General features: G+C 33.2%; 2 protein-coding genes across 2 annotated transcripts; both read left to right on the forward strand.

The window, feature by feature from the left end:
* Positions 1-8,333: 8,333 nt before the first annotated feature.
* Positions 8,334-12,426, forward strand: LOC143530477 (F-box/kelch-repeat protein At1g67480-like). The gene is made up of 5 exons (XM_077026005.1): positions 8,334-8,533; positions 8,584-8,650; positions 9,161-9,988; positions 10,895-11,152; positions 11,941-12,426. Exons 3-5 carry the CDS (start codon positions 9,492-9,494, stop codon positions 12,311-12,313), a joined length of 1,128 nt encoding a protein of 375 aa, XP_076882120.1. The 5' UTR covers positions 8,334-8,533; positions 8,584-8,650; positions 9,161-9,491; the 3' UTR covers positions 12,314-12,426.
* A 2,459-nt stretch (positions 12,427-14,885) lies between these two features.
* On the forward strand, positions 14,886-20,307 carry LOC143530472 (nuclear pore complex protein NUP54-like). The gene is made up of 9 exons (XM_077026000.1): positions 14,886-15,275; positions 15,891-15,944; positions 16,849-16,908; positions 17,034-17,144; positions 18,222-18,287; positions 18,379-18,465; positions 19,230-19,331; positions 19,409-19,555; positions 20,167-20,307. The coding sequence occupies exons 1-9, from the start codon at positions 14,943-14,945 to the stop codon at positions 20,275-20,277; spliced, it is 1,071 nt and encodes a 356-aa protein (XP_076882115.1). The 5' UTR covers positions 14,886-14,942; the 3' UTR covers positions 20,278-20,307.
* Positions 20,308-21,335: the final 1,028 nt, after the last annotated feature.

Below are 21,335 nucleotides of genomic sequence, written 5' to 3' on the forward strand. Positions count from 1 at the left end.
ATTTTACCATTTTAAAACCTTAAAGTTATCCTTTAGTACCATTCAATAATTAATATGGGAAAACCCATATGATGTGTACAATGAGATATTCGACGGTTTATGAAAATTTTTTGTATTTAATCTTTTTTCAAATTTATATATAATGTAATGTTTAATTTCATATATAAGAAATTGTTATACAATTCTAAATTATATAACGTATATAAACATCTTTTTTATTGTTATTATATTCTTTATTCAGCCCGTGTATTATAGGGGTCACTAAGCTAGTAATTAGTATAGACAACGTTGGGCTCGTTGATGGATGCCAAAGGTTCTAACCATGGTTAAGTGTCCATGTAATCACCATGTCACTATTCCTATCTCTATGGTATTTTAAAAAAGTTAATAACCAATTGGATATGTCACTATCTACACTAAATTAATATGGTCAAAGAATATTTAAAACTTGTTTACTGAAAATATATAAATCATACTTTTATGTATTACAAAAGTCCCATGTCTAGAGCACCTAAGGATTAAGACGTGTGATTAAAAAACTGAACCTCAATACCACATACTAGTATCAAATATATTAAAATTATTGGGCTTAGCTTTGGTTCTTGTTAGTTGTTAGCGAATTCTGATGGTAAATTTCATGAGACTACAAGAAATTTGCAAGAAAATAAACTAAGTTTTCGGTTCCCGCTAGATAGATTGGATCATAAACAAATTAATTCGTCCAATATGCTTGATAAACAAGTTGTGTTTTTGACTACGATGTAAATAATTAGGTCTATATAAAAATTTATAGTTTTAAGACTAGATGTGATACATTTAAAATGCACCAGAGACATTTTTTTGTTATGTATATATGGTTTATTGTACCACCTTTTATTATAACTGCGAGTTATGACTAGTTCTATAGATATTGGCTTATTGTTATATACACAATACATTGTGAGGCTTCCATTATTATATAATTTTATATAATATTGTCCGGGTCTTACGAATATTGCATTATTTCCTCTTATCCTTAGTCGCTACTACTCTGCTAGTGGCTACAAGATATTGATGGACACATTCTTTATATATAAAAATTATATATGTTTCATTTGTTTTCCAATTGCCACCTCCGTCCAACGACGATAGCCAAACCCTCATCGCATGTCTCTTTGTCGATACTATGACTTTAAATCTGATCTTTAAGTTTTAAGTTATGATTTTTTTTAGTTCTTTACCATCAACCTCCTTGTTTTTACTCCGATCTTGGTGCCCAAAATTTTCATGTTCCCACTGCATTATATTGTTATAAATACTATGTAACTAGTATTTTTTTAAACAAACACGATTTGTGGTAATTATCTTTATCGTAGTTAGGACCACCACCACTACTACTAATGTCATATTTGATAAATAATACACGATATCTTAAATAGCTTTTACATTTTGTAGCTCGAGCTTGTTTTTTTTTCGAAGAAAGCAATTAAAGGATTTCTAACATGTCCGAGCCTCAAACTCAATTCAAATTACTCATTATCATACAAAAACACACACACACATATATATATATATATATATATATTAATAATAATGATAATAATAATAATACACATATATTAACTAATTTTATTGGTATTTTTTTTCCTATCATCTCTTGACATGATGCCAAATGGCATAATTTTGGTCATGGGGTACTCAACATCCAACCTAAATCCTTTAAATAGAATTATAAAAGACCAACCCCTAGTTTTATCAATGGTTGGCCAAAATTATCATAGGCCACGAATAGGCTTCTCACCCCAAATCATGATGTCTTGATATTTTAACTTTATGCGCATGTTTTTCTTGAGCTAGCACTTTAAATATCTACCGTTGATTTTAGTATTCTTATGTCAAATAGGTATTTTAATTTATTTTATGTTCTATAGTTCTATATATTGTTCAATAACTATAATCTATGATATAAATAAATATAAATATACAAAGTGAGAATGAATTTAATATGTTATTTTAGGTAAATCTCAAACTAGCCATGAACGCAAAGCAAAAACCATGTTAGGGTCATAAAGATGTTTCACTCATGACATTCTCAAGAATCTTTAAAAAATTTTGGGCTAAAATTGAGAATAAATTTGGGCCTTAAATAAAAAGGTTTTTTTTAACAATTAAATTTTTAAATGGGTTTTGTGATTTGGGCTGTGCATTTTTTTTTTCATAAAAATGGGTTTAAACAAGTTAAGTGATGAGTTCAGACATTAATAATACTTATTCTTTTCAAAAAAATATATATATAAATTAAAAATGAATATACAGGCCCACCGAGGTGATCGGGCTAGAGACGGTCGCCCTTCCCGTCCCCTCAAAGCCAGCTAGGACTCCCCTTCAAACATCGTTAACACGCTTTGAATAATCTCCAGGCCCGGAGGCGTTTATTTGACAACTAAAATAAATTTATAAACTTGTTATGAGTAAAACATACTGATTAAAATGTTAAACTGATATATACACTTTCACATCATTACAACCAATAAATGAAAGAACGATATTGTAAGATTAATACATTTGTAGATATTCGTAATATATTTATTAAATGGCTACGAAATAAAGTTGAGAAAGTCTTGCAAATGAGGTTGAACCATGGAAACAACAAGTGGATGTTATTTCATCTTTTTGTTTATGATAAGAGATGCAACTTATTATTTTACGCTTTTATATTTTAACAATTTATTATTATTACTATTCATATAAAACTATCTGCATATCAAATAAGTAAAAAATATAAAGAGTTCATTTTACTTTTAAAGCTAAAACAACGTGAATATGTAATATTATATATAGTTTTAAAAGTTGGAATTATTTATGAAATACATAATTTTATAATTTTAGATTGGTTAAATGATTCATGTTCAGGTCATACGATTACGATTTTAAATGTTTACGAGTTAGAGTTCATATTTTAGACATAAAACTATATTTATATATGTGCCATGTTTGGGGTTGAACAACTCAGTCCAATCTAATAATCCACCAACCCGACTTGATTGACACCGTTAGGCATAAGTAAAAGCCAAAATCCCCGATTTGATTAACACCGTTAGGCATAAGTAAAGCCATAAAAACGGATGAAAGCTAGTGGGAAAATATTGATACTTGATTCCCTAAACTACAATATGTTGGTTTTTGAAACAAACTTTGCGAACTTGACTGGTTAAACATCCGAGACAACCTTTTTCTAAATGACAACTAACATACTCCTAAATATTGTTAAAAAATCAATTATAGTTACCCTTGTTGTCACACCCCGACCAAAGGCGGAGGAACATGCCGAGGTGTAACGATTGTCCATAAGCACATGACACTAATTAAAGTGATAGTATTTAATAAACTCATTTCATTTCACAACATCGAAAATGTCACATAACAATTATCCATAAAATAACAATAAACAAGATATCACAAAATATGGCAAATTTGATACTGTTTATTTTTACTAATATCCTAAGGTCTTTGATGTCGTTTTCTTCACAATCATAAATTAACCAAGATGCAAACCTGCAACATTTCATAAAATAAAGTTTGTCAACACAAAGGTTGGTGAGCAATTCATAAGTTTAATCATATTAGTATATAATAAAGATAGCCACAAAACTTGCATACGAAACGATAAATAAAAGTGGTAATTTGGATAAATAGATATCGCTAAACACATTAGCGACACCTAGCTATAAGGGGATGTCAAATAGTCTAGGATTTTATAGTTATCGTTAATTGCATTACGTTAATGACACCTTGCTATAAGGGGATGCCAAATAGTCTAGGATTTTATAGTTCCACCAACCAAAAGCGATAAACACATAGGCATATAAGCATAGAACACCAAATCGAGCAATTATTTAGGTAAAGTATACAACTACGTTTGTGGTTTAAGATTCAAATATAAAGCATTTTGTTGAATAAGTATGAAATGTCACCCCCAAAATAAAAGATGGAAAATGGGGTATGAAGTACTCACCTTCAAGTAGTAAACTTGAAAGATGATAATTTGGAGATTTGTCCGAACGACGAGTTTAACGCACAATGCCTAAAAAGAATTCTTGAATTTAGAAAGGTTGTCTTGAAGGTCTTTAAACAAAATAAATGTTGAGAAATGTAAATAATTAAAGTTCAAGGTTTAAAATGTAACTATTTAAGAATTTATAATAATAACCCTTTAAAAATGTAAGTTTGCTCGAAACCGGGTTAAAGTATCTAACCTTAATATTTACTCAGCCTATGTTAAGTAATAAGGTGGGTAAAATGCAAGAATGCAAATCCCTTTGGAATAAAGATACTAAAACGGTTTTTTTTATCGAGTGTTCGGGTTGTCGGTTCGGGTCTTGACAATTGGTCAAACCCAAAGTCAATTTTCCAAAATATTGAATGTTATGAGATAACTCAATAAAATTTAATAAGACTTAACCAAGTATGTAGTTCCATTGTTTTAGAACTAACAACGCACGTTAAGCGAGTGTTCGGTTTTGTCGGTCCAAACTTTGTTATGAGATCAAGTTGGATCCAACATTTCCAAGTACTTAAGAAAATATTTAAAAATTAATTTGTATTTAAAGAAATATACAAGTCTTGATGGCTAAAAAAAACACACTTGTGTGTCTTAAGCGAGTAAGAATCGGTTTGGTTTCCACATGTCCAAACACTAAAGAACTTGTATAATAATGTACAAATAAAAAAAAATACTTTAAGTTTTACAACCAAAAGTTAACAATAAAGTCTTTAAACAAAAGTTCAATTTTCGGTTCGGATCGTGTTTCGGGTTAAGACCGAGGTAAGATTCTATAAACCCATAACCATAGAATTTGTAAAAATGATTTTAGAAACTTAAATCTAACAATAAGTATGTTTAAACAATTATTTAACAAAACTAGTAACAAAGTTCGGTTTACGGTTTGGAGCTATTTACAGTTAAACCGAAGCATAGACTCTTAAAAACCCATAACCATGGAACTTGTAAATATGACCAACAAACTAAAATAAGCAAGATTAATATGTATGAACAAGTTATATAGATGTATATATATCAAAGACACGAAGTCCTCCATGAAGCCTTGCCTTATGAGGTCTGAAATCTCACCGACCGGAATCGGAGAAGTAACTACCAAAGGTAAACAGGGGTGTATATTATATATATGTTGCACAACCATAAACAAGTATTAATAAGGCTACGTAAACTAATTAAGATGAAAGACTAAAAACCTTCAAGAACACTTAAGAAGATAACCTTGAATCTTTGATGTTTGAGAGAGTTTTTTTTTTTTTTTTGGGAGTTGTAGCAAGGGAAAATGAAGAGGAAATGTGGTGTATATATAGGGTAATGTTGGTGGTCAAATATGGGTGTGAGACACAAGAGTTTTCATGCAAAATGGATCAAGACAAAAACACAAAACAACAAAAAAATAAATAAATAAATAAATAAAAATAAAAATAAAAATAGGATGTTTTCAAGACCCAACAAGTGTGAAATAATACTGTAACATAAATCCATTATTTTTATTATAACATAAGCTTCGTTTTACAAATCGGGTCGGTTTACATAATAAACAAATACAAAAAACGAATACAAACAAGACCCGAAATTGACGAATGTCACACTTGTGGTATTTGAACACGCAACCAAGGGTGTGCATGGTTGGTTTGGGTCGTGTTTAGCCCAAAACCATAATCATAACCATAATAGACCCACTATTGTCGGTTTTCAAAACATCATTTAATTGACCAATCGGTTTTTTGGTAGGTTTCGGTTATATCGGCTTGGTTTCATCATTTGATTTAGTTATGGGTTGGCTAATTTGGTTTTTTACACCCCTACGCTTAGGGTTGTTCTTCGGGTTTTGAGTTTTTCAGGTCGGGTTCTTCGGGTTTCAAAGTTTTAAATCTTGACCTGAACCCCAACCCCACAGGTTTTAAAGGTTCAGGTAATTCGGGTTTGGGTTTTTTTCGGGTTGGGTTAATCGGGTTTTGAGTATCATAGAAAACAAAACAAGAAAAAAAAATTAAAAACTACAATGCTAAAATTAAAACAACATATTCTTCTTTCCTCGTAATGCAAATAATTAAATAATAAACCAACATAACTGGATAAAACAATTCAAAAAAAGAGTAAAACTAACTCGAACCATAATCTCTTCAATCGGGTGTGATTTGGTTGTTCGATTATGGTTGTTATTAGTAAATAGTAATAAACGCAAAACATAAATTAACGATAAACAATCGATAAATCAGTTGGAATGACAACAGTCGATTATGGTCAGATTCTGATAACTCTAGTGGGTAAGATTTAGCCTATTATACATAAAAATAAATTTAATTTCAAAGCTAAAAGTTTATTCGGGTCGACCCGAAACTTATAAATCAAACCCGAGAACCAACCTGAATTACTTCGGTTCGGGTTTGGGTTTTTCGGGTCTGGTTTTCTCGAGTTGGGTTTGGGGTAAAGTGACATCCCTACCTACGCTTAACTCACCGATTCAACTATCCACCCTATTTTTAAAACCCGAATTATTTAGTTCTTTTTTATTTAAAAATAAGAAAAAACGTGTCCATTGATATGGATAATAATTGAGCACCACAAAGCTCCCACTTTTATTGGTCACACATACTGATTAAAAAATGCAGCAAAATATTCTGGTCACTGTCATTATTCTTACCCGATAATAATAATAACCTCATCCTGACTGACTCCGGTCTGATTCTGTCAAAACTCTTATCCTTTTAACCTTGATTTTAGCTCTTTAAATCAGTCCCTTATTATATCCATTTCCATTTCTTCTTACACTCCAAGCATCATCCAATTCACTATATTTTATACATATAAATCTCTTCATTTCAGGTAATTATTAATTATTTCATAACCTAACTTCTTACTGTTTGTTTAAATCAATCCGAAGGTTATTATTATTATTATTACGTCTTCAATTGAGGTAATTATAATTACGTGTTTCTGTTCATCATATGTTCAATTGAGGTTATTTACTGTTTATTATGCTGATTTATTTTATGTCATTGTAAGATTTGTTTGATGTTTTGATATTATTATTATTATTATTAGATTTAACCTAATTTACTTTGTATGCTTCTGGTTATTTACTGTTTGTACTGATTTGTTCATGTCATTGTAAGATCTGCTTGATGTATTATTATTATTATTATTATTATTATTATCATATCCATTTCACTATAAATCTCTTCAATTCATGTAATTAATTCATCATAGTTTCATGATTTGAGTATCTGACCTAATTTCTGTTGCATGCTTCGGTTATTTACTGCTTGTACTGATTTGTTCATGTCATTGTAAGATCTGTTTGATGAATTATTATTATTATTATTATTATTGTTATTATTATTATTATTGAAATGTTAATCAAGTAACTCGATCTGTGTGTATTGTGTTTCAATTTGTGTTGTTGATATCATAGTGTAAGATCTAAATCTAAACTGTGTGAATGTTTTTTTTTCTGTTATTTAATTTGAATTTGTTCATTGTTACTAGATCTGATCGGTTATTGGTCGATAATAATCCATACATACACTTTGGCCAATGATAATCCGAACTTTCACTTTTGTTGGCAACAGCAATCCCGCTGACATAATCATCAAAGATTTATACTTGATTTTTACTCGATTTCTCTCACGAAATGGAGAAACGTACTGGCGAAATCGAGGGTAAAATCTATGGTGAATAATTGATTATGCTATCGGGATTGCTGTTGACAACAAAAGTCAAGTTAGGAGGATTAGCATTGGTCAAAGCGTAAATAAGGATTATTAAAATCCAGTTTTCATTTTTTTATATTTTTGTAAAAGATGTTTTATTTTATTTTATTTTATTTTTTTAAGATCTGTATCAGTTTTGTTTCTGAATTTGATTTGAAGTCCGGTGAGGATAATCTGATCTAGTTCTGTTTATTGAATTTCCATTATCATTAATATCCCTAATTGTGTGGATTAGCTTCTGGTTTTGGTCTTCTGTATGCAGTAAACAATTATTTTGTAGAAATAAATCAACTTTTGTTGTCAAATGTGTCATTTTCTGAAGAATAAATCCTTGATAATGACCCAATTCTTAGTCAAACTCATTATCTTTTTCTTTAATGTTGATAAAATTTTCCAGTAGGCGATATATATGTTTGACATAAAACAAAGATCTTTAATGATGCTGGACTCTCATATTACCACTTTTCACCTTTTGTTTTCCCTTTTTGACTGCATTCATTATTGAGTGTTTGGTGTGGTAGGTGTGACTGTGGTGGTAGGTATGTATAGATCTACCCTTTAAGAATGCTTTATATATAAGTTTAGTGTTGTTAGTTACAGACTTGCAGAATGCGTAGCAAATAAGAAGTACGTGTCGATTTATGTTCTTTGTTAGGTGTTAATAAGTTGACTTTCTGACTAATTGCTAATATCATAAATTAATCGTGCCACCTGTTTATTATCAAGCACCGACACGAAGCAACACTGATTGTGCATATGATAACTGTTGAACCTGCAAATAGTACTTAGATTCGATTATGTTTAATTAACTATCATTTTCTTTCGTTGCAGGTGATTGTGCAAATATAGATCAAATGGAATATATAGGGGGTTAAACCAAACTCTATGGCCTTGGCTGGTAAGATCTGCTTCTATTTGTTTCATTCCATGTTTAAAATACACGCAAACAAGTCTTCTAATTGTGGTCAAACACAATAAGTATCGTTTTCAACTCTGATATGCATTTTCTCAAGAAACCATTGATAACAACCCTGTTAACAAGTTTAAACAACGGGTGCTTTTGAATATGTATCAAGATTAATATTGGTCTTGAGTTTGAGAAATAATGGTTTTACCTAATAGTTAATTATCTTGTAACGAAACGGGTCACGTCTATAGAATGTGTCAGAAGTCGCAAAAAGAATATTTTTAATATAATTTCTTATACATATCTGGCACATTAGTTATTATACAAAATAAAATATAGCTGGACAAAAAGTGTTTTGGGTCAACCCAACCCGTTTTGACTTGTCACCCAACCTGGTTGACCCGTTCATCTCTAGTTTTACCTTAATGTCAATGTGCATATCTTTCTTAAGTCTTAAAACTTTTTAAAATTCGATTCATGGTTACTATTTACTATATGCAGATTACTCACCGTGTACGGTTGGAAGCAATTCTGGAACTTTAGGATTTAAGGTTATTCAAGTAGAAAGAAAGACAGAAAATTACAACAGAAATAGGACACCTGGCATGGAATTTGAACCAGATTGGACAAGTTACAAAAAATATTCTGCTTGTAGAACTCAAGTGATTAGTACCGCAACTTCGTGGGCCCGTAAGATACCTATAAGTGAAGGGTATCATGAGTTTCTGTAGTCAACATCTTACAATTTCAATTCCTTTCTTATTATTCTTTTCTTCTAATCAAGAAGAACAATTTGATCAACCCTGAAAAGTTTAGCCTTTTGCACTTTAACATGCTTGAATCTGTTTGTGGAGATATTGGTGACACAAATCCAAATATGTGCATCTCCAAATCGGTCCGTAAGACTGAGGTCAATGAGGATGACCTTGACTGCCGCCCGGTCTTGCCCGGGCTGCCTGATGATATAGCAAAGTACTGTCTTGCCCTTGTCCCAAGGTCATATTTTCCGAAAATGGGAGGTGTGTCAAGGAGATGGAGGTCATTTATTAAAAGCAAGGAGTTTATTATTGTTAGAAAACTTGCTGGTTTAGTTGAAGAATGGCTTTATGTTTTGACTACTGATGCTGAAGGAGATGGGACCCACTGGGAGGTCTTGGATTGCCTTGGGAATAAGTTATTGGTCCTGCCTCAGATGCCAGGACCCATGAAAGCGGGCTTTGGGGTTGTGGTTCTTATCGGGAAGCTTATTGTCATGGCTGGTTATTCAATGAGTGATGGTGTTAGCTCGGTTTCTTCTGATGTGTATCAATATGATTCTTGCCTTAACAGGTTTGTTACTTCATTTATTATTTTCACAATTTTGACACGTTTACTTATGAATGAGTCCGTTTAGGTTGAGTTATTATCTCAAACGGACCAAATAAAATATTGGTAAAAGTCGTTAAAACTTCGTTTAGGCCCGTTTACTTATGAGTGGGTCGATTTAGGTTGTGTTTTTATCTCAAACGGGTTAAATCAAATATTGGTAAAAGTAAAAGTCACTTAAACTTTGTTTTGGCCCATTTATTCATGAATGGGTCGATTTAGGTTGTGTTTTTATCTAAAACGGGTTAAATCAAATATAGGTCAAAGTCAAACTTTTTTTTGACTGTTTACTTATAAATTGGCTGATTTGGGTTGTGATTTTATTCTAAATGGGTCAAATATAATATAGGTAAAGGTCGCTAGAACTCTGTTTTCAAGGCATATGATCTCCGTTATATTGTTTTAGTAACTCTAGTTATAACATTATTTTAAAAAAATGGGCAAAAAGTGTTTGCTGGTCAGCCCAACCGGCCGTACTAAAAGCGCAATAGTCAAATATCAGTTTCAATCTGATAGTAAGTTTAATCTGGAAACAAATATATTAATCCAAAAATAAAAAACACAATAGTCAAATATCAGTTTAATTTGGATACAACTAGTCTTCCAAGTGTAAAAAGACTAAAATGACCCATCTAACAGAAAATTTAATTGAAACAGCAATGAAACCACAAATCCAAATTAGAACTTTTGGACTAAAAGGGTTATTTTGGCCAAACCACAAGGATTAAATCTGTAGTTTGCTAAAAAATTATTGTTACAGCTTAAACTCGAAATAATCAAAAGTATCAAACAATCAGTTTCAAAACACAAATCTAAAACAGTTTTTGGTTTTATACGTTTAATGTAACCATTATAAGTCTGTGATTGCAGTTGGAGCAAGATTGCAAACATGAACATGCCTAGATATGATTTTGCATGCGCGGAAGTAAACGGTGTTATTTATGCAGTTGGAGGTTATGGGGTGGATGGAGATTCTCTCTCATGTGCTGAGGTGTACAACCCAGAAATTGGAATGTGGACCGTTATCGAGTCCCTTCGTCGCCCTCGGTGGGGTTGTTTTGCATGCGGGTTCGAGGGTAAATTATATGTCATGGGCGGTCGGTCAAGTTTCACTATTGGCAATTCAAGGTTTGTTCATCTCAACACACATTTATATTTCATAAGAAACAATCTTGACATAAACAGTTCTTCAACTATTAAATTTCTTAATAGGTTTCATAATAGCCCTTTAGATAAAATGACTGAAATGCCCCTTTATATAACAGAAAAGTTTAAGAGTGTTAAGTATCCTGGACTGAAATGGCAAGAAACTGAAACCATGGTGCAGAAAAATCCAAATAAAAATAAAAATTAATGGACTATATTGTTGTTTTGGCCAAACCACAGCCCATGGGGACGAAAACCGTAATTTACTTTAAATAATATTAATCCTTTTATAGAATATAGTGATTTTATCATTTAAAGGTTTCTAGACATTTTAGATTGGTTTAGAATGGTCGTTTTAGCTAGTGAAGTATTTATTAATTAATATATATTATAATCATTTTCATATATTTTAATTATATTTTTATATATAACATAATATATTTTTTTTATTTATTGTTGTCACAGTTTTATACATATTAATTATTGTATGATTAGATATGTAAAATGAAAATTCTATAATAATAATAGTAGGCTCGTTTAGGCTCGCGAGCCAGCTCGAGTTCCGTAAATGAAGCTCGGGAACGTTTAAACAAGTTTGTTTAGGCTGAGCACGTTTAAGCTCCGCTTGATTCGAGCTTTTAGCGAGACGATCTCGAGTAGCTAATGAGCAGCTTGGATGATTGACACCCCTATGCTTATTATTAAAAATTATATAAAGAACGACCAATGCAATATAGCAAGTAATTATTTTTTGAATATGGTACACCTAGGTTCGTTGACGTGTACAACCCCAAAGAGCACTCATGGTGCGAGATGAAAAACGGGTGTGTAATGGTAACCGCTCACGCCGTGGTAGGAAAAAAGCTATTTTGTATGGAATGGAAAAACCAACGAAAACTCGCCATTTTCAACCCGGAAGATAATTCATGGAAAATGGTCGCGGTCCCGGTTATTGGAAGCTCAAGTGTCGGGTTTCGGTTCGGTATAATCGAAGATAAACTGTTGCTTTTTTCACTTGAAGAAGAACAAGGAGGATTCAACACGCTTTTGTATGACCCGACTGCAACTCCCGGGTCCAAATGGCAAATGTCAAAGATTAAGCCATCTGGTTTGTGTTTGTGTTGTGTCACAATTAGGGCATGATTTATGATTTGACTGTTAGGTTTTTCTTTTTTGTTTTTGAAACTATTGATTTGAATGTGTTGTTTTGTTGTGTTTTGTAAGAATAAGGGATTTTGATCATGTTGTAGAACTTGTAAGGATTTTGATGCTAATGTGGTGGTTCCTAGATTTGTTTTAGCGGTCCTGTTTACGTTCATTTGGTGTATTAAATCCGTTCATCCAACGTTAATTTTAGACTATGTGTACTGGTTTAGTTGACAAGTGAAAATGTTACCGTCATGTAGGCATGAAAACTTTTAATAACCTTTTCATAGAACCCGTGTAATGGTTTTACTAATAATACAATTTTTTTTTATTTTAAAATGAGTTGTTGAGTTTGATTGGCTTTATTAAATTGTGACATATGACACGATTTAACTGGGTAGCTAGCGCCCAAAGGGGCCTTGGCTCTTGGCGCCGTTCTCGCTTTGGTTTCGCAATTAAAAAATGGTGAAGGGGCTTAGGGCATCACCACACCACACCTAGTCATAATATGTGGTTTACTAACCAGTCAAGCGAGTGAGCTTTTAGCGTCAATCGATCCATGTTTGATCGAAAAAAAAATTTATGTCCAATTTTAGTTTATTAAATAAATAGTTAAAATATTTATTACAATTAGGTGAGCTATATTATATAATGTTTTACTTAACTAAGACAAATTAAAAAGGTTACATACTCTAATTTGGTTGAAATCAAGGCTTTTAGTTATGATTCCTTTGTGTGTAAATCATTATTTGTACTCCAAAGTGGGTCACTTCTTGCATACTTGTTTTGCTTGTAACAACATATTATATGCCATTTTTTTAAAAAGTTTTAAGGAATAAGATACCCGGATTAGAATCAAGAGAGTTAGAAAGGGACTTGTGATGCTTAAAAACACGAATAAAAAAGAAACGTTTAGAATCTAACAATGCTTTTGTTTGGTAACTCTTAAGGATATAGAGCATCCACAATTGAAAACGCCATCACGTCACTCTTATCCGGAATTTGTCTTTCTCACAACAAAAATGGCTAAAAAATGTATCATCTCCACTTCACGTTATTCATATCTCCTCTACATGAGCCCCCAAAAAAAGGCGCATTATGTTGTTCAACAACTTTTGAGAAGTAGAGTCAAGAAGCGTGAGAATTTTCAACGATTAATTGAAAACATGACACATAAAAAATTGTAAATTTGATCTAGGGTCTCACTAGTTACTAATAAAATTGAAAACTTTCTATATCTAACAATAAAATATCTATAACTTACCATTTAAACGTTTTCTTATTTGTTCGGTATTGTATTGATTGTTTACTCGTTAAATTTTAATACAATCTTTTTAAAAGGTTCTAAGAATGTTTATTCGAGAAATTTAATTATTTGTAATTACAAGAGATAACTTTTAACAAACAGATTATTCATTTGTTTGTGTCCCAAACAAGTTAATTTTTTAATTGCGGTGAGCATAAAACGAGTCTTACCTGTCAAACCTGATCATAACTGCTTAAAATATAGGATTGGTTCCGGGTTTAACATATACCCAAAAAATGGGTCTGAGTATTCAATAACGGTTTATAAACTGCACAACCCAATTCCAATACTAATAAACAATTCTAGAACCCGAAAGACCTGCCTCAGACCCAAATCGAGTATTAACAATGGGGTCGGTTGTCGTCGGCCGTTTGGTCTACTGGCACCAGCTGGGGTGGATAAAAGTCTTTATGACCCTTGTGGTCAAGGTCAAATCCCACTTTCAGCACAAAATTTTGCTGTCATTAATAGGGATGCCAATGAGCTCTCATGCATAGACAATTCAGGGGATTTTACGAGTTTTTGGTTCCTCCTATAACGGGTTGGTGCCATAATCGAGCATCAAACTAACGTTGGACGGTTGAAATCCCGTAAGAGGTATGGACACACTTGGGGTATGAAGAAACGTGCCATTAAGCTCCAATTGCCATCGACATTTGAAAAAAACAAAAAACAATAAGGTTGGCTCTGAACATGATTTTAGCATGTAAGACCCGATGACCTCTACTTTTAACGAGATGTGCACAAAAAACCCGAACTCAAAACCGTACTTGGAACAAAAACCCAAAATCAGGTTTTTTTATACCCGGTTTTTACTACCCGAACTACCCATAGGTACGAATAGGGTATGCATTTCAGTACCAAAACCCGTAACCGGAATCTGACCCGATTTGTACCCGGTAATATCTGAAAACGGATCAGGTTCCATAAAACTACCCCACAAAAACACAACCCCTTACACTACCCAATTTATACCCGACAAATACCAAAAACAAAACCTGAAAATCGGGTTTTCAATATCCGAAAACAGGTATTAAAATATTCGGTTTTAGATTACACAGTTCTATACTTAACCCAAATCCAATACACAATGTATAGTTTTCAGAGACAATACTCAAACCCAAACCCGACACTAACATAACCAATACCCAATCGAACCCAATTTCTATTTAGTCAGCGCTTAACACCCACGCCATCAAACGCCACTAAACTCTACCCAAATCATCTAAAAAAAATTGGCGGCAACGCAACACACACTTATTATTTCTTCTAGGGTTTCAACCACCCACTCTCCGCCGTGCTCCGCCGTTCTCCGCCACAATGTTCGGAGCTCCGGCGTCCTCCTCACCGTCCATCTTCGGCACTCCATCCTCCACACCAGCCTTCGGCACACCGTCATCCACACCAGCTTTCGGCACTCCATCCTCAATACCAGCTTTCGGCACTCCATCCACACCAGCATTCGGCACACCGTCCACGTCATCATTCGCCACAGGCTTCGGTTCATCACTCTTCAATACTCCTTCCACAACGCCGTTTAACACTCAACAACAACAACAACAACAGCAAACGACGCCGTTTAATGCTCAATTAACCACTCAGATGGCGCCTGTTGCTCCGCTTCCGTTCTCTCTAGCTGATCGAGACATTCAGGTAGTCCAAAACCTAACCTTAGGCTTCCAGTTTTTTTTTTTTAATTATTACTGTAATTAGTATGACTTGAATTGAATTGTTTGTTGTGATTAAAATCCAAAAAAATTAATTCGTCAAATTAACATATAAAAAAACAAAATATTGAAAACAATGTTTATTTAGTTAAATCCAAGTGATGTCGGCCCCGGGGATTGAGGCGGTAGCTCAACACGAATTAGGTCGGTTTTGGGTTTCGATTAAGTTTGTTACGATACTGGAGCTAAAGAGTAAAAAAAAAATTGAGGTTAACCAATGGACAATTGGGGTGGGTGGTCGTTTGGTAAACTTGCGCGTTGGTAAAACCCGGCGAGTGTACGCGAATTCGGTTGGATTCCGTCAGCTTCGTTATGGTACTGGAACTAGAATAAAAAAATTGACGTTTGGTCGGTTTTCATTATGTTCGTGATGGTAATTGATCTAAATAAAACCAAACAAAACAAAAAACAAAATTTGCGGATGAGCACAGTGCCGCCAAGTGGTCAAATAGGACACTTGCGGCACCAAAGTTCTTATTGATATATAGTAATAATAATAATAGTAATTGTGAATTGATTTGTTTGTTGTGTGTATTATCAGGCTATACTTGATGCTTACAAGGATGAGATTGCAAACCCTAAGTATGCTTTCAAGGTTGGACTCATTTTTTATTTCATTTTATTTTTTTTTAACTTTTGTGTGATCATGTTTATTACATAAAACAGCACACATTATTGCTCTATCTTAGTTTTAGTGCTTTTCAGCTAGGGGTAAAACGAGCTGAGTAGAGCCTGGGTTTGTCTAGGTTCGAGATTGGCTCGTTTCGAGCTCTACTTTTAGAGCTCGAGGTCAGCTTGTGAGTCGTTTTTCAAGCTCGAGCTAGGCCCGGGCTCGACTTGCTTATTATTTATTTCTTATTTTACTTGTATTCACACTTATTTATCGACAACTGTAGCTCGGGCTTGGGATTGTTTATTAAACAAGCTTATTTTTAGTTTTGGTGTCTTGATATTATATATTTTCAAAAATTTAGTTTTAGTGTTTTTCAGCTAGGGGTAAAACGAGCTAAGCTGAGCCTGAGCTTGTCTAGGTTCGAGATTGGCTTGTTTCGAGCTCTATTTGAAGAGCACGAGGTCGGCTCGTGAGTGGGTTTTCAAGCTCGAGCTCGGCTTGGGCTTGACTCTTATTATTTATAAATTATTTTATTTATATTTATTCAACAAGTGAAGCTCGGGCTTGTTTTTTTTACAAACAAGCTTATTTTTAGGCTCGAGCTTGTTTAAACCCAGCTCAATTTGGGCTCAATTTGAGCTTTTAACGAGCCGATCTTGAGTAGTTCATGAGCGGGTTGGCTGGTTTGCGTCTTATCTTCAGCTTGTTGTTTAAGCATTAGGCACTAGGCAACTAGGCAGTAAATTTAATTTTTCTGATCTTGGAAGTGAAAGTAGAAAATTGTAATTTTTATAACATTTAATAGTAGAAATTATAATATATTGTTTTAAGGTCTGTTTTGGATTGTTTTTGAATATAAAAGCTTACAACATTTTTTATTCTGCAGCATTTGTTGTTCAGTGTGACTGAACCGCAATTTAGGGCAAAGCCTGCTGGTGTATCAGATGTAAGTTTATTGGTGTCATTCCTTGTTGGTTTCACATTTTGAATCTGGATTTTGAATATCTTTTGGTTTTTTTGTTCTATAATTTTCGGTTTTGCTAAGACTGGCAGATAGTTTATGTTTGGCAGATAATGTGGGCGGAGGCAATGGGTAAGCTAGAAGGTATGGAAGCTTCTAACCGTGAACGTCTTTGGCCCCAACTTGTTAAGGGTTTTAAAGATCTTTCTGAACGCCTTAAGGTATCTGATATTAATACGAGTATGCTGCTATTCTGAATGCGAGTAGCTACATATTTACTTATTATGTTTTGCTAGAACTGTTATGTTTGCTGTTAAATAGCATATCCATATTAATACGAGTATACTATTATTCTGGTAACTTGGAAGTTTGATAATGCTAGGTTGGACAGTAGATATTATCTTTCTTAAGAAGAATTGAGTGACCAAATTTTTAGGGATAGGAAGTATACTTTGTTACTCATTTATGAATATGCAAATTTAAGATGGCCTTAGCTTATTTGTACACACACACATATTACACAGTAAATAGTTGGTCTGTTTTTTTATTTGTATGGCTAATAGCAGTTAGCAGATGGCATGTTATGGCAATGACAGTACACAGTTACCTACAATATAATGGCTAATACGCGGCTAGCCCACTTGGTAGAGGCACACGCCTCTTAGAGGGGAGGTCGAGGTCCCATGTTCAAACCTGGGCAAGGGAGTAGTTTAGAGTTATTGGTGTAAATTAGAGTAGGAGTAACATTTTCCGTTCGAACAAAAACGACAGTATAATTATGAGTTATACAAATACAAATGGTAAATGCAAGTTATTTAGGATGAGGTAATTTATGTGAAGGTTAAATTGTATTGACAGTTGGGCTTTTAAAAGTATTTGCACGTAGATTGGGTCATGAAGCATTGCAGGAGACCTTATTTTAAAATGCTAGACATAAATCTATGACATATAAGTGAAATATCTGAAGTTTGTTAATTTCCATATACACATACACGCCCTTGAAACTTTAAAGCTGCTACTAGTGTTAGTTTAATATGTCATATGTGTATATTAAGTAAAGCATACTAATTTGTAGGCTTTATAATTGAACTAAACCTACTCAAATATTCAGGCTTTATAATGGACATCAATTCTAACTTATAGAATGCGGATATTTTATCTATTGGTTTCAAATTTTGTTGGTATTCATATTATTCGGCCCTCATGTGCAGCAGCGAGTTCTTCCAATTTTCAAACTGGTTACAGTTACACGCTTGTATCTTATTAAATTCTGATTTAGATATTGAATACTTATGCAGCTTCAAGATGAAGTCATAGTTTCAGATGCTGAGAGATTGCAAATGACTCAAACCAATGTGAAAGTGGTACAATCGGCTATTCTTTGTCTTTCACACACGGGTTTTTACTGTTTACTAAAAACACCCTTTAGCAGCACATTGACACTTCATTTTACAGCTTCAAAGGCATTTTCAAGCTGATACTTTTCCTAGGATAGAGAGATTGAGACAATCCGAAAAGGCTTTGCAAAGGCGCCTCTTAAGGGTAATTGTTTGCATGTTATTTTTATGGTGTAGAAGATGGACGGGCTGGTAATGGGTTAAAATTGGGTACTGGCTGAAACAGGGCACTTTTGGTACGAATTGAAACAAGCAACCCGAGAAACACTTTTTAACTCTAAATTTATAGAGGCCATTCTATAAGTTTGAAGTTTCATATATATTTCTCTAAACTTCATCTTGTTATGCTGAGACGATTCACAATAACATTTTGCCATTTTATAGTAAATAAAATAAATTAGTTACTAGTAACATTATATGTTGAGATGGTTCACAATAATAAATTTGTTTTCTTACTTGGACCATTACGAGTAGCTGATTTTGTTCTTTTTATAATGAAATGATGTGCTTGCTATGATATTATATAATTAGAAGGGTAAATGTGATATTATGGAATTTAGGACATATATAAAGTTTTGAACCTTTAAAAGGATATATATGACATTAACATTCTTTGATAAAATTTTATTTTGTTTGTTATAATTAGAAAACCGATATTATTACAATAATAATCAAATCTCACAAAAATTTGTTATAATTAGAAAACCTTGGTTCAACTTGATTTCTTTTTATTTATTTTCTTTGTATTTTTGTTTAATTGTTCATTTTTTTTATTTGCAAAAGTTGATGAGAATACAGGAAGCATTAGAGTTGTTATAATTAGAAAACCATGGTTCAACTTGATTTCTTTTTATTTATTTATTTATTTTTGTATTTTTATTTAATTGCACATTTTTTTATTTGCAAAAGTTGATGAGAATACTGGAAGCATTAGAGGCCAAAGGCTTTCGGTTGCCTTTGACCAAAGGAGAAGTTGAACTCGCTGAGAAGTTGGTTACAATAATCAGACAGGTTGGTATTCACTTTCATAGTTTCATCTGCATCCTTCTTAATGATGTTTGCTTAAATTTACTAAAATACCATTGCAGTTAAAAGGATCCGGAGCTGAACTTTCTAGAAGGGTACAGAATCTGCTGACTGTAGCTCGAGTTCAAACAAATGGTCATGGTGGTGCTTCTGTGTATATACCAGGATCAACTAAAATAGATGAACAGAGTCTTGCTGATATGCACGAGGTACTTGTTTGCTGCAACCATTTAATATATTAATTATAAATAATTAATACTTTGATGCCGATCATAAAAAATATGCCATTCGTTTTTGGTACATGGGAGTTGAGTAATGGTCAAAACATGCTCGGGCTAAAAATTTGAAATTGGCTAATCTTTCATATAGGTCAGGATGGTTAGGGTTGACCTGTCAAAACAGTTTTTTAGTACAATTAAAATGATAATTGATAATTAAGCGTTTGAATAACATTTTGGGCAATTTTGACCCCATTTTACTGATTTGACCCGTTGGAATAAATTATATATGACCCCTATTTTATCGATTTGATCCGTTATTCCATTTGAACATCTAATGACTTTTGTACACATTATCATATAGGCCACAAAAGTATGCATCTCGTGTCATTCATATAACGATTTTATCAAACATGCAAACGATGAACACATGCTTTTAAGTTTTGTTTGAAAAAGACACGGACCAACCGACCCATTTTGACACATTATCTATTTCTTATTTTGTTCTAATGGAAGACTACATTAGATATTCGAGAAATTTAATTAAAGGCTATGCTTAAATATAACTTTGAAATGAAATGATTTATAAAATGTTACTTTAGGTTTTACAAAAGCAAACAGAAGCTGTTGCTCGGCTGGGAAACGTGTTGAAACGCGACATAAGAGATATGGAGATCATAATGGCCGAGGACACTCAAATGGCAGATGTGTAAAATCATAATATGTTGTATTTTGATCTTTTCTGAAGCTTATTGTAGTTTTATTTTGCTGGTGAAATAAACTTTTTTTGAATTTTGTTTTATTTAAACATAATTGTTGCTAACATTTAAAAAATCTAAGTTTCTAAGACTATACATTACATGAGACTTGTGGTTATTTGTCTTAAAAAAGCATTTGAGCTACACAGATTCTTCTTTTTATAAGCCGATTACAGTATGAGAAATTTTTTAGGGTGTAACCGAGCTGAGCTACAGCTCGGCTTGTTAACTTACAAGAGGTTGACTTTGACTTGTTTTTGATTTTATGATCTTATTTGTTGTGAATGTTCTTTTCTTATTACCTATGCAGTTATTAACTTGCATTATGTACATGTGTTTACTTATTTTTTTATGTACATGAGTAATATAGTTGTTTTGATCTGAATGGTAAGTTTGATGGTAAATACCTTTCGATGGATGCTTAAGATAATTTAAGTTTGTTATTGGCGGTCTGCTTTGTTCAAGTACCTCTGGTCCGCACTAGTGTTTGGACCGATACACTGTTTTTCAATCTAAAGCTGTGTTGCACCCGGGTAGGTCGATACCCCTTCAAGCCCTCAATCTAACCGTGTTTTGGTTTGGGTTGGACCAGGAACGCACCAATCTGCTTGTGTTGCTCCCAAGTCCCAACACACCTTGCCCACGTGCTGGGCCGTATCTGAAAATGCGTGGGCCTTCAGGGCTCTGTGCAAATAAAGAAAAGAGGCCTCCAATGTAAAAGAGGCCTCTAACGTAAACTTTTATAAATAATCAAGAATAGGACGATAAATGTGATTGTTTAATTGGGTTTCATGTATAAATCTTCAAGCTATTGGGCTTTTGATAAATCGTTTAATGAATAAACATTTGGGCTTTTGATAAATCAGGTTTTGGTATTGAAATGCATACCATATCCGTACCCTACGGGCAGGCTCGAGTACGAGTTCAAGTATTACCATGTACAAATCGGGTGCGGCTGCCCACTACGCACATGGGTACGGCCATCCCTGCACGGGTATTTTGCATGGGTGCAT

This window comes from Bidens hawaiensis, unplaced genomic scaffold (genome assembly GCF_021521415.1).
Source record: "Bidens hawaiensis isolate Kalapana, Puna unplaced genomic scaffold, B.hawaiensis_p1.1 tig00008946_1, whole genome shotgun sequence".
NCBI classification, from domain to species: domain Eukaryota; kingdom Viridiplantae; phylum Streptophyta; class Magnoliopsida; order Asterales; family Asteraceae; genus Bidens; species Bidens hawaiensis.

Bases quoted from the DNA above. Each gene is read 5' to 3' on its own strand.
- LOC143530477 (XM_077026005.1), top strand. From the start codon at position 9,492: ATGCTTGAATCTGTTTGTGGAGATATTGGTGACACAAATCCAAATATG. The intron at 9,989-10,894 runs GTTTGTTACTTC...CTGTGATTGCAG, and splicing joins TATGATTCTTGCCTTAACAG to TTGGAGCAAGATTGCAAACA. The intron at 11,153-11,940 runs GTTTGTTCATCT...TGGTACACCTAG, and splicing joins TTCACTATTGGCAATTCAAG to GTTCGTTGACGTGTACAACC.
- LOC143530472 (XM_077026000.1), top strand. From the start codon at position 14,943: ATGTTCGGAGCTCCGGCGTCCTCCTCACCGTCCATCTTCGGCACTCCA. The intron at 15,276-15,890 runs GTAGTCCAAAAC...GTGTATTATCAG, and splicing joins TAGCTGATCGAGACATTCAG to GCTATACTTGATGCTTACAA. The intron at 17,145-18,221 runs GTATCTGATATT...ATACTTATGCAG, and splicing joins ATCTTTCTGAACGCCTTAAG to CTTCAAGATGAAGTCATAGT.